This window comes from Pelophylax lessonae (assembly GCF_965119305.1).
Source record: "Pelophylax lessonae genome assembly, chromosome: 2".
In the NCBI taxonomy this organism is placed as follows: Eukaryota; Metazoa; Chordata; class Amphibia; order Anura; family Ranidae; genus Pelophylax; species Pelophylax lessonae.
Window position 1 is genome coordinate 130844769 of NC_138769.1, and position 12589 is coordinate 130857357.

General features: G+C 43.4%; 1 protein-coding gene across 1 annotated transcript in view; it reads right to left on the minus strand.

The window, feature by feature from the left end:
* LOC309546407 (solute carrier family 13 member 2-like) overlaps positions 1-12589 on the minus strand; it is a 138300-nt gene that overhangs the window by 56690 nt on the left and 69021 nt on the right. Inside the window, exon 4 of the mRNA XM_082246068.1 lies at positions 7927-8243. Within this exon, the coding sequence (XP_082102194.1) occupies positions 7927-8243 (317 nt within the window). The remainder of the gene's footprint in view (positions 1-7926; positions 8244-12589) is intronic.

Below are 12589 nucleotides of genomic sequence, written 5' to 3' on the forward strand. Positions count from 1 at the left end.
CAGTGGGAAGCTGCTCAGCTGTTGAATGATGTAGGTGCACAGGAAGTGACGAGGGTAGGGAATTTTCACGGGGTAGGGTTTTTTAACGTTACACAGGCTCTAAGACTGTTTAAGCTTCTGCTTGGTGACTGGCGGTCACTAATGCGCACCACCACTTCTCCCTGCCCCCTGTGACATCATCCACCGCCGCTCTCAGACCAAAGACAAAGTCAGGAGAGCAGTGCGGCATGCTGCCTATACAGGACAGGAAAAAATCCAATGGTGACATTGCAGAGCTTACTAATACCAAACCTGTAGAATATTCTTGCTGTTTAAGCAACATTGCCCACGGCCCGGCACAAAGGGCACCCAGTTTCAGGAGGGTTTACCATCCAACATTCAGGGTCTTCCAACTCCATGAGAGGCTGAACATGGAGGGGTAGGTTCAGCGGGTGGGGGGGGGGATCCTTGCAGCAAGCAAAGAACTTACCAACTGCAATCCACAGGTGGCCTGGAGCATGACCAAAAAAAAAAAAAGAACACTTCAGTGAGGGAGGGGCTGTCTTTTATTTAGCTAGGAAGAGGTGGTCCTGTGGGCTCAAGAGGAGGTGTTAACCCATTGTGCGCTGACGTGAGGTGGGCCAGGAAATATATATACACATACACATACATACACACACAACAGTATATATATACAAACTATATATATATATATATATATATATATATATATATATATATATATATATATATATATACATGCATACATACAATATATACAAATATATTTTTCTTATTATTAATTTTGAACCTTACCCACTGGTGCTGATATATAGGAAGAAAGACGTCTTCTTCCTCTAATCGCACCAGCTTCTCTCCCTGATTCTCCACCTCTGAGCTGGAGAATCTGAAATGGAGATATTTCAGAGTAACGGCTGTGAGATCTTCAGATCTCACTTTTGTAAACTGGCCGTTTGTGACAGAACGGTCATGTACTGTGATGAGAAGCGAAGAACATGTTCTCTGCTCTTCATCTCAGCTACCTAAACCGGTACACACCAGAGATCAGTCGTGATCCTGAGGATCGCGGCTTTTCTCTGTTTAATAAACGTACACCAAAGTGTACATAACCATACCCCCTTGGAGGGTTGTGTTTACTCACACAGGATGGACAAGTGTTCTGTGAATTACCATGTAGGCAATCCCATTGCTGTCAATTTGGATGCAATGGCTACACAGACAGAGCTGCTGCTCCCAATATGACACTTGTGCTGGTGCATTCATAGCTGTGCATCCACATCTGCATGGATGTCACATTGGGGAACAGTGTCCCAACTGACAGCAATGGGACTGCCTTTCATGGAGATGCACCGAGCATCTGAGCATCCCTCTGTGGGTAAACATGGCCCTTCATGTGTGTTTGGTTTAGTACACTCAATGGGAATGAGGCCTAAAGTGATGAAGACCTTGCAGCTTGTCTCATCAGAATACTGTGGGTGTACCAGGTGGTTTTATTGAACCAAATCTTTCCATTTAGAAATCCACGTGCAAAGAATTTAGTGAAACAAACTGCTTTTTCTTGAGAACAGGAAAAGGTAGAAATCTGCAACAAATGTTTTTAGATTGTTTAGCAATGTACATAGAGGGAATCGTTTTCTCTCAACAAACAAATTAGGGTATAAACACAATTCTGAAGCCTAATCTAAATTAGACTGATCTGGATGAAGACAGCAAGAAAACGTTGGAGATGCTTAACTGCCCATCCTAGGTCTAACATAACCCCCATCTAACCCATTCTGCAGGTTTTTTTTTTTTTTACCCTGCTGGAAAGTTTTTTACTTATCTAAGTCCACAACCCAGGTGGGTGACATTTGCTGTCACTGTACTAATGGCACTGGCAGGGAACGGGTTAACATCAGGGGCAATCAAAGGGTTAAATGTGTCCCTAGGGAGGGCTTACTGTGTGAGGGATACTTTGACTGGGTGAAGACAGAGATCCCTCTTCCTGCTTAGCAGAAACACAGGATCTCTGTCTTACCTTGTCACAGAATGCCTCTCACAAAATGCCTCTCTCGGGAACGATTGGTGGGTCCCAGCAGTCATCGGGTGCGCTGGACCTGCTGATTGGCTGCCCTTGCCGCAGACCCGGGAAGTGCGAAATCACGTACCTGTATGTGATTTCGCGCAAAAGAGCCGCCGCCCACAGTATATGTACATGGCGCGGTCAGCAAGAGGTTAAAGAAATTTTTTTGCGTCAGTCCTGTGTTGGTTTCCGGACAATTTTTCTTTATCCATCTACATTCACTGCACAGCCCTTCCCTTGTACCAATCAATAGTTTCCCCATTGAGACAAATTAAAGTGATTCTAAAGGTTGTAATTTAACCACTTCTGGACCGGAAGATTTTCCCCCTTAATTACCAGGCCATATTTTGCGATTCGGCACTGCGTTACTTTAACGGACAATTGCGTCGTGTGACGATGTACCTAAATAAAATTGATGTCCTTTTTTTCCACAAATAGAGCTTTCTTTTGGTGGTATTTGATCACCTGTGCAATTTTTTTTTTTTGTGCTATAAACATAAAAATAGCGACAATTCTGAAAAAAAAAAAAATATATATATATATATTTTTCACATTCTGCTATATAACAATCCCCCCCCCCCCCCCCGAAAAATGTAAAATTTTTTAACATTTTAGCCCATTTGTTTTCCGCTACATATTTTTGGTAAAAAGAATCGCAATAAGCGTATTTTGATTGGTTTGCGCAAAGGTTATTGCGTCTACTAAGTAACTACGGGAAAGATTTATGTAATTTTTATCGTTTTTTTTCTTTTACTAGTAATGGTGGCGATCTGCGATTTTTTGCTGGACTGCGACATTGCGGCAGACAGATCGGACCCCTGACTGACATTTTTGACACTTTTGGGGGGACCAGCGACATTACTACAGTAATCAGTGCGAAAAATATGCACTGTTACTGTTATAATAACACTGGCAGGGAAGGGGAGCGCCGCCTGCATCAGTAAAGGAGAAAAATTACTTGTTTGCAAAACTTTATAACAGAAACTATGAAACTTTTTTTTTCAAATTCTTGTTCTTTTTTAATTTGTTTAGCAAAAAAAAAAAAACAAATCCAGTGGTAATTAAATACCCCCAAAAGAAAGCTCTGTTTGTGTGGAATAAAAAAAAAAAATAAAACAATTTCATGAGTACAGCATTGCATGACCGTGCAATTGTCATTCAAAATGCGACAGCGCTGAAAGCTGAAAATTGGCCTGGGCAGGAAGGGGGTGAAAGTGCCCAGTAGGCAAGTGGTTTATTTGTGGCAGCGAGCGGGGGGGGGATCCTGCAAAAACAGGGACTCGATGGGTTGCAGGGGCCAGTACATTTCTAACATGTTACATGTTACACCCTGAACATGGGTGTAAAATGTTACAAAAGGTGAACTTATCTTTTAAGAAGCTCTGCCAAATGACGGCTACAGCACGGTTGTCCACTTCTGGGAGGACGTCTATTGATGTCCTCCCACAACCGTGCCCAGGGCTGCTGATAGAAATTGTGGAGCCACGTACAGACTACCTGACAGGGCCATTCTCAAAGAAAATATTAAAGCTATATTTCGCTAAAAATACAATAATTCCTACTGAATCTAAAAGATAAAACTAAGTTAATAAATAAATCTGTGTGTGTGTTTGTGTGCGTGTGTGTGTGTGTGTAGGGGGGCGTCTTGGGGCTCATACCCATGGGTGCTGTGGTCTGTACAGTGTGAATCAGTGGTTCATTTATGTGGCCTAAACCACCTGGATCTGTATGAACACAGCTAAAGGTCTTAAGCCCCGTACACACGTACCGATGGTCGGCTTACAAATGTTCCTCTTTTCTCCCCGGGATGTCGGTGTCTGCTGAAAAGTGCAAAGACAGCACAAGGACAGCACAAGAATTTTGTCCGCCGACTGCAGAAGTGATGTCATGTAATGGTTAACTTTCCCTGTGTTTTCTATTTTCTGAGCATGCCCAGTCTTGCAAATCTGCGGTCTGTCGGCCGAATTCTGTACTGACAGGCGAACAATCGTCCGTTCTGGTGTCGGCATACAAATATTTTCATGTTTGCACGAAAGACTTTTGTCCGCGGATTGTGCGCAGACATCTGTCGGAGGCACCATACTAACACGCGTACAATCGGCAGATCCTTCGTCCACCGACGTTTGTATGCCGACGATCGGTACGTGTGTACGGGCCTTAAATTTGACAGGCGTGGGGATGCAGGTGTACGGCCCGAACACAGACAGTATTTGGGGGCCACTGCACACCTGTCCAATTAGGGCCTGCGGCTCTGTACGTACAGGCGATGCATCCCTATAGAATGACAGATGGCTTCAGCCCAAACCCCTCCTTCACACAGCATACTTGCCAACTGTCCCCTTTTTACCGGGACAGTCCCAGCAAATAGGAGCCTGTCCAGGGTCATTTACATTGTCCCGGCAATGTACTTATTTACACTTTGCACTTTATTTATATTTACATATTAAATTTTTTGTATGGTCACAACTGAGCACATTTGACACTTTAGAGTTGCAGGGAATTGTGATGAGAATTTTAAACTTTAGGCAGAAGTAGTGCAGCTGAATGGGAGAATTATTCCAACTTTGCTACTTTGGCCTCCGGTTTAAAATTCCCTTTTCAATTTCCTGTAATTCTCTCTTTATTGAGTAGACCCTATAATCTGATGATAAGTATGCAGAGATTAATTATGTGGAGTGGACGGAACTTCAGGGTAGTGGGTGTAGTAAGTAATTAATAGCTGTGCTGCAAAGTCTCCCTGGAAATTTTTTTCAAATGTTGTCAACTATGACACATCAGAGTGCCTGTGTAAATGAGCCCTTAACCACTTACGGACCACCCGTTTTACGTTGGTACTTTGACGTTAAACACCGGGGGTTGCTACCATAACCCCGATATTTTTTTAAACGGCGGGCAGTCCACTTTGACATAAAAGTGGTCCCAGAGGTGGAATCTCTCATTTCCCCCGCTTCCTGGAGCTGTCAGTAGGAGAAAACGATCAGGTCCGATGGAGTCCTAGGCAGAAAGTCGAGTGAGGGCAAGATGGCCCCACTCAACTCTATGGCCTTGGAGGACCAGAGCGACGTCATACGTCACTTCCTCCCAACGGCCTTAAAGGGCCCATTTTTTTTTTTTGTTTCTAAGTGTAGATGTGAGATGTTAGGTCTTTTTGACCCCAGATCTCACATTAAAGAGGACCTGTCCTGCTTATTTATATTACAAGGGATGTTTACATTCCTTGTAATAGGAATAAAAGTGATAAAAAAAACACATTTTTTTAAAGGGACAGAGTAGAAATAAAAGGTAACATAAATAGTTGTCCCTCCGAGCTCACATGCAGAAGCGAACGCATACGCAAGTCGCGCCCACATATGTAAACGGTGTTCAAACCACACATGTGAGGTATCGCCACGATCGTTAGAGCGAGAGCAATAATTCTAGCTCTAGACCTTCTCTGTAACTCTAAATTGGTAACTTGTAGAAAATTTGAAATCATTGCCTATGTAGATTTTTTAAGTACCACAGTTTGCCGCCATTTCACGAGCTTGCCTAATTTTGAAGCATGACAAGTTGGGTATCTATTTACTCAGTGTAACATTCTCTTTCACATTATAGAACATTTGGGCTAATTTCACTGTTTTTTATTTTTATATTCAAAAAAGTGTATTATTTCCCAAAAAATTGCGTTTGTAAGACCGCCACACAAATACGGTGTGACATACATTTTTGCAACAATCTCCATTTTATTCTCCAGGGTCTCTGCTAAAATATATATATATATATATATATATATATATATATATATATATTTATATAAAATTTGGGGGTTCTAAGTAATTTTCTATCAAAAATATACTGATTTTAACTTGTAAAAAACAAGAGTTAGAAAAGGCCTGGTCCTTAAGTGGTTAATTATTTTTGTCTAACAAATTTTTTTTTTAAACAACCCTGTTCGGAAGGAGGGGTGGGGCTTTGGTGAAATATCATTATGACAGACTTACCTAAAAAACAGATATCTCCAGCGGTGTGCTGTCACTACTTAGAAGGATTCCATCTTCGTCTGGTCTTCTCTCTGGGTTCTTGGGCTCCAGCCTTTTGGCCAAACTGTGATAATGTAACTCACACGCATGTGTGGGAGAGTCATGGTCACAGCACAGCTCTCTCAATGGATGGTACACTGTTCCATGAGAGTGCAGTGCACATGCGCCAGGGCTATCACCGGTTGCTACGTTTAGGAGATATTCACATATTCAATAAGTTCTTCACCCCATGGGAATTCCGCTGATCAGCTGTGACTGTGTCAGGGAGACAGAGCAACGGTTACAGTAGTTACAGTAAGTAACAATCTCAGGAGCAGAGATAACTTTAGAGCCAGTGTTGTGAGGGGGAAGGGGGGCTGCACAGAGAGGGGGATTAGTGAAGGACGACAATTACAGAGCTGTGTCTCTTTCACCAGCAGATAAAAGCTGGCAGCAGGGAGAGGGGGGAGAGACCTACTTTCGGTTGCTGGAGGAAGAGTTCTGTAATTGTCATTCCTCACTAATCCCCCTCTCACTTTCGGGCCCCCCTGTGGGCACGAGCCCTATAAAAGAGGACCGGTGGTCCCCCCCTGTTAGCGCCCCTGATCTTGCCCCCTGCATGCCTGCAGCGGCGCACAGCCACCACACTCTGTCATCGCTGTGTCCTTTGGACACAGCTGATCACAGATCGGGTTAAAGGGCCAATCACAGTGGCCCTTTACTATGCGATCAGCTGTGTCCAATCACAGCTGATCACAATGTAAATACACTTGCTGGTTATCGGCATTCCTTTCCTTATGCTGTGACAGCATGAGGAAAGGAGAGCCAGTAACTGGCAGATGTTAAAGGGGACATCTACACTGATAATCAGATAACTGATCATCAGTTTCCTGATGATTAGTGCATCCCCAACATCGTACACCCATCAGTGCCCATATGTGCACTCTTTCAGTGCAGCCTCATCAGTGCTTGCTCATCAGTGCCTCCTCGTCAGTGTTCACCAGTGCTGCATCATCAGTGCCTATCAGTGCTGCCTATTAGTGCCCATAAGTGCAGCCCCAACAGTGCCCATCAGTGCTGCCAATCATTGCCCTTCAGTGTGGCCAATTAGTGCCTCCTATCAGTGTCTCCTCATCAGAGCTGCCTATCAGTGCCCATGAGTGATGCCTATCAGTGCCCATCAGTGAAGTCTCATCAGTGACCACCAGTGTTGCCTCTTAAGTACCCATCAGTGCAGCCTATCAGTGCCCATCAGTGCAGCCTATCAGTGCCCATCAGTGCCATCTATCAGTGCCCATCAGTGGCACATATTAGTGCCCACCAGTGCCGCCCCATCAGTGCCGCACCATTAGGGCTCATCAGTGCAGCCTATCAGTGCCCAACAGTGCTGCCTATCAGTGACCATCAGTGCTGCCTCATTATTGCTGCATATCAGTCTCCATCAGTGCACCCTCTTTAGCAATTTTCATTCAAAAAGCGACAGCGCTGAAAGTTGAAAATTGGCCTGGGCAGGAAAGGGGTGAAAACCCCCAATAGGCAAGAAGTTAAATTGTGGCAGCGAGCAAAAACGGGGACTCGTGGGGTGGGGGGCCGGTACATTTCTAACATGTTACACACTGAATATGGATGTAACATGTAAAACGTTACAAAAGGTGAACTTATCCACCTCTGCTCTAGAGTCAGAGAACTGCATTATTCTAGTATGCAATCTAACTGTAATGATTGGCTAGGAAATGATACACAAAAGCACTGTTTTTGTATGATTGCCAAAAACCCAGCTCTGTAAACATCTTGCTGCTGAATCAGTATGTCACACTCTTCACAATATTTCATTTGTAAACAGAATTGTTTTTAAATGTTACTTACTTGGCTTCTCCTGTTTAATGAGATCAGAATCTATATGATTTTCATACATTTCAAATGCCTGGTTTATGTTTCCATTTGACTGATTATCTTCTGCTTTGGATTCCTTGGTTACTTTATTGTCAAAAGTCAGTTTGGTGCCTCCATTTTCATTTTCATTGATATTATCAAAGTCTTTTGGACAATCTTTTAGTTTTTCTTCTGAAGTGTAAAGCTGCTCCAGGACAGCCTGGGCTATTGGTATCATCATGGCAGTAGTGGCTGTATTACTGATCCACATGGACAAGAAGGCTGTAACCACCATGAACCCCAGAAGCAACCTGGGAACAAAAGATGTTTTTTTTATGTTTTATCATATTTTAAGTTTGTAGTCAGTGAACCTTTCAGAATACAACATTATATAAAATTACTGTATACAAAAAATACTTTTTAAACCTGTGTTGACTGCTGTTAATAAAAGATATTTCTAATAAATTAGAGATGCACCGAAATGAAAATTCTGGGCCGAAACCGAAAATTCAGGATGCCCTTGGCCGAAAACCGAAACCGAAAATGACTTTTTTCTCCAAATGATTTTACCACTTAAGCCCCGGAAGATTTTACCCCCTTCCTGACCAGGGGGTATTTTGCGATTCGGCACTGCGTGACTTTAACGGACAATTGCGCGGTCGTGCGACGCTGTACCTAAACAAATTTGACGTCCTTTTTTCCCACAAACAGAGCTTTCTTTTAGTGGTATTTGATCACCTGTGCAATTTTTTGATCATGCGCTATAAACAAAAAAAGAGTGACAATTTCGCAAAAAATAACAATATTTTTCACATTTTTTTTATATGAAATTCCCCCCCCCCAAAAAAATGTAAAAATCTAAATTTTTTAACATTTTAGGCCAACTTGTTTTCAGCTACATATGTTTGATAAAAAAAAAAAAAAAAAAACGCAAAAAGCGTATTTTGATTGGTTTGCGCAAATGTTATTGCGTTTTACTAACTAAGGGAAAGATTGTCTATGGTTTTTTTTTTCTTTTTTTTTTTAACGAGTAATGTCGGTGCTGCGACTGTGACATTGCGGAGGACAGATCGGACCCCTGACTGACATTTTTGACACTTTTGGGGGGGACCAGTGACATTACTACAGTAATCAGTGCTATACATATGCACAGTTACTGTAAAAATGACACTCGCGCACTGCAATTAGAAGGGGGTGAGCACTGCACAAGGCTGTGAATCCGTTCTACTACTGACATTTATGCAGGGGAAAAGGGAGAAACTGTTTTTTTTCTTTTTACAGCACAGCACATATCAACATCCTTCCTCCACAGCAAACACCACGGGAAGGCACTGAAGGGAGGAGGTGGGTGGAGCGATGCAGCAATCGGCGCGGAGGAGAATGAGATCCTCCTACACTGTCACTGTGCATTCTGGGTCCCTCTCCCCCGGGACTTCCACTGGTCTAGAAAGCAAGCTGTAAATCACAATGAAGGCACCGCATCGGATCGCGGCGGACAGGGAAGTCAATGACTCACTTCTTTCACAGATCAGCGGCCATACATTTTCGGCTTTTTAACCCCCCTATCGGCCGAAATGAAATAGTAGCATTTTCGGCCGAAAATATCGGCGGCCGAAATTTCGGTGCATCCCTACTAATAATCGTAAAGTCCCTTTCCTGAAGTCCATAGAGAGACATACAGCCTTTTACTTTCAGGTGGTACTGCTGTCTATAGGAGAAAAAGATCCAATTTTTTTTTCTTATCCAACAGCAGTCCACTCAACTGAGGGGTGGGCAACAGCAAACGAAACACTAACAGGCCCACAAAAAAACAACAGAACAAAGGAACTTCCTATTACTCAGAGAGCCGCCTGAAGGACCTTATGCCCAAAGTTGGCATCAGATGAAGCTTGAACATCCACCTGTGAAAATGTAAAGAACGTTTAAACAGAAAATCAGATGGCAACCTTGTAAATGTGAAAAACCATAGCCTGATCCAAAACCGCTAAAAAAGGCACTTAAAGATCCAGTGGGGTGTGCCCTTACAGGAATGGGTGGCACCCAATCATATTCTTAAAGGATGATCTGTCTGAGCTATTGAGAAATGGTGGAAAGAGAAGCTTGTTCACTTCTGTGGGGACCATGAGGAATGACAAAGGAATGACAAAGAGAGAGTCAGACTTTCTGAAGGAAGAAGAGGTTATGAGGTAAACTGTCGCAGTACAAATTTTATCCAGGAAATGGAGGGAAATAACTTCTGATGAGCCAGAAAGAGAGATATTGGAGGGGAAGTTCTTTGCATGATAGAGCTATCAACCAACTCAGACATCTACCTCACAGGGTTGATGAAAACAAGAGACACAACCTTGCCTTGTAAGAGTGGAAAGGAAAATATCCCTGATCAGTTCAAAAAGAGGTTTTAGAAGTGCAGAAAAAACAAATTCAGATCATTTGGAGTCACAGGGGAGTGAACTGGGAGAGTCTTATGAAGAATGGAAAGCCAGTGGTCTTTCAAATGAAGCACAAGGATTGGACTCTTGTTAGTGATACAGGTTCAGACCCTTCTGCAAGAAAACAAGATTCATCTTACTTTCTTAGGGTGAAAGTCTGTTGCCTCGCACCATGCAAAGTATGCCTTCCATGTGCAGGTATAGACTATACAGGAGGTAGACTTTCGAACTTTTAGCATTGTAGGAATAACTGATTCAGAAATGCCCCTGTCACTAAAAATGTGGGCTTCAAAAGTCATGTCTTTAAAGCTAACAACGGTGAAGTAGGTGTTCTTTAGACAGAAAATTCAGATGATCTAGAACATATCATCTGTTAGGAGTCTTGTCAGGTCAGAGCACTACTTCTGCCTGAACCAGTCTAGAACTATGAGGAATAGGATCACTGGACTGCCATCCAACTTGAAACTGCAAAGCAAAAGGGGAAGGAGTTTTAAGGGAGGAAAGGGGTAGATCGCCGTCTGTAGTGTGTGTATGTGTTCTCCAGCTTGACATCTGTCCTGCACACCTGCACATATACACAGAAAGCCTGTGTGTGTGTGTGTGTGTGTGTGTGTGTGTGTGTGTGTGTGTGTGTGTGTGTGTGCATCAGAGGGTAGAGTATGGGTAGGGATGCCGGGGCAGGTACAACAAGGATAGGATGGATCATCAGGAAGAGGAGCAAAGTCACTGGCCTGTTCAACACACTGTGCTGTGCAATCCTATTCTTGTACCTCATAATATCTCACTCACAGATATTAAGTAACAGGATCTGCACAGCACAGTGACAGTGCACCCGCTCCCAGCCACAAACTCCCATGACTTCTGGCCAGACAGCAGCTCAAGCCGCCCAGGCCAGCAATCGGCCATGATGACAACTTGAGGACTGCAGGCAGCAGGTGGGCGCAGTGCCGCTGCTAACAAAATTACTGTTAGTTCATCTCTGTGCGCAGAGCAGTGTACTATGCCACCCCAACACTGCCAGCATTTTCCCCCTAGATCCAACCGACCCTAATTGAGCCCCATGTGCATTTGGAGCCCTTGGGCTATGCCCAGGTGTGCCCGCTTGGTAAGCCAGCCCTGATGATTCCCCTTTCTATGCTTCCTGGGCTCCCACCTGCAGGCCTCAGACACGCATTAAGGGTACTGCCAGGTATCTGTAAAGAACCGGAAATGACATGCTATAATGTCACTTCCACTTTCTTTGGTCACTTTCCCTGGCTCCTACAGCCAGCGAAGAAGCTAGTGGACCATGATCTGTGCTCCATTAGCTTCAATAGAAGGCAGGTGAGACATATTTTTAAAAGGCCCCTGATATGACTGAAAGAGCCTGTCACAAAGAAATTATATCACATAGGGGATGTTTTCATCCCTAATGTGATATAAATAAAGTTTTAGTTAAAAAAATTGTCAAAAATTAAATTACATCCAAGCTCTGAGAACCTACCACCCAAAAAAATGTTTTCCCCAACTTTGAAAAGTGTGGCAACCCCCCCCCCCCCCCATTCCAAAGATTTTTTTCCTAGAGTTTGAAAGACTTGAAATTCTAAGATTTATAGATTGACTTGGCAGATTTGGAAGTTGAGGCCATAGACCAGTCAGCTAAGATTTGACAGATTAAGGTCATAGTCAAGAAAGGTTGCAGTACAGAGCCTGTTAAAGAGACCAAGGCTCTAACAAGGTAAAAGGATTTTTGCAGTCTCATTAAAGGAAGACCTAAATGTCTTTTCAGTCCTAGGAGCCCTATATGAGCCCTGACTGAGGACAGAACTGGTAAAGGATATAGGCTGCTCCTCAAGTTTTAAAGTAGTGCATATTACATCATGGGGCACTGAAACAGACTTCAGTTTGAGAGTAATGGCAGAAGACTAGGACTCCTCAGGTGTAGGCTCTTCCATCAGGACCTTAAGAGACTCAGCATCCGACAGGGTCTTGATGGCTGAGGGCTCAAAAACCTGTAATGCTGTGGGCATATCATAGAAAGATTCTACAGGGGAAGGCGTGGGAGTGTGCTTATGGCCTCTGTGGTCAGAGTCAGCAATTATTAGGGCTATTTGGTCCATTAGGTCCTTCTTGACTGCAGTGAAGTCCTCCATTAATAGAACAAGATTTGGCCATGTGGAGCTAATGAAAGACCTAAACTATACTCAGTGGTCCTAGTAATGAAGTAGCTCCTGGTACTCCATACACAA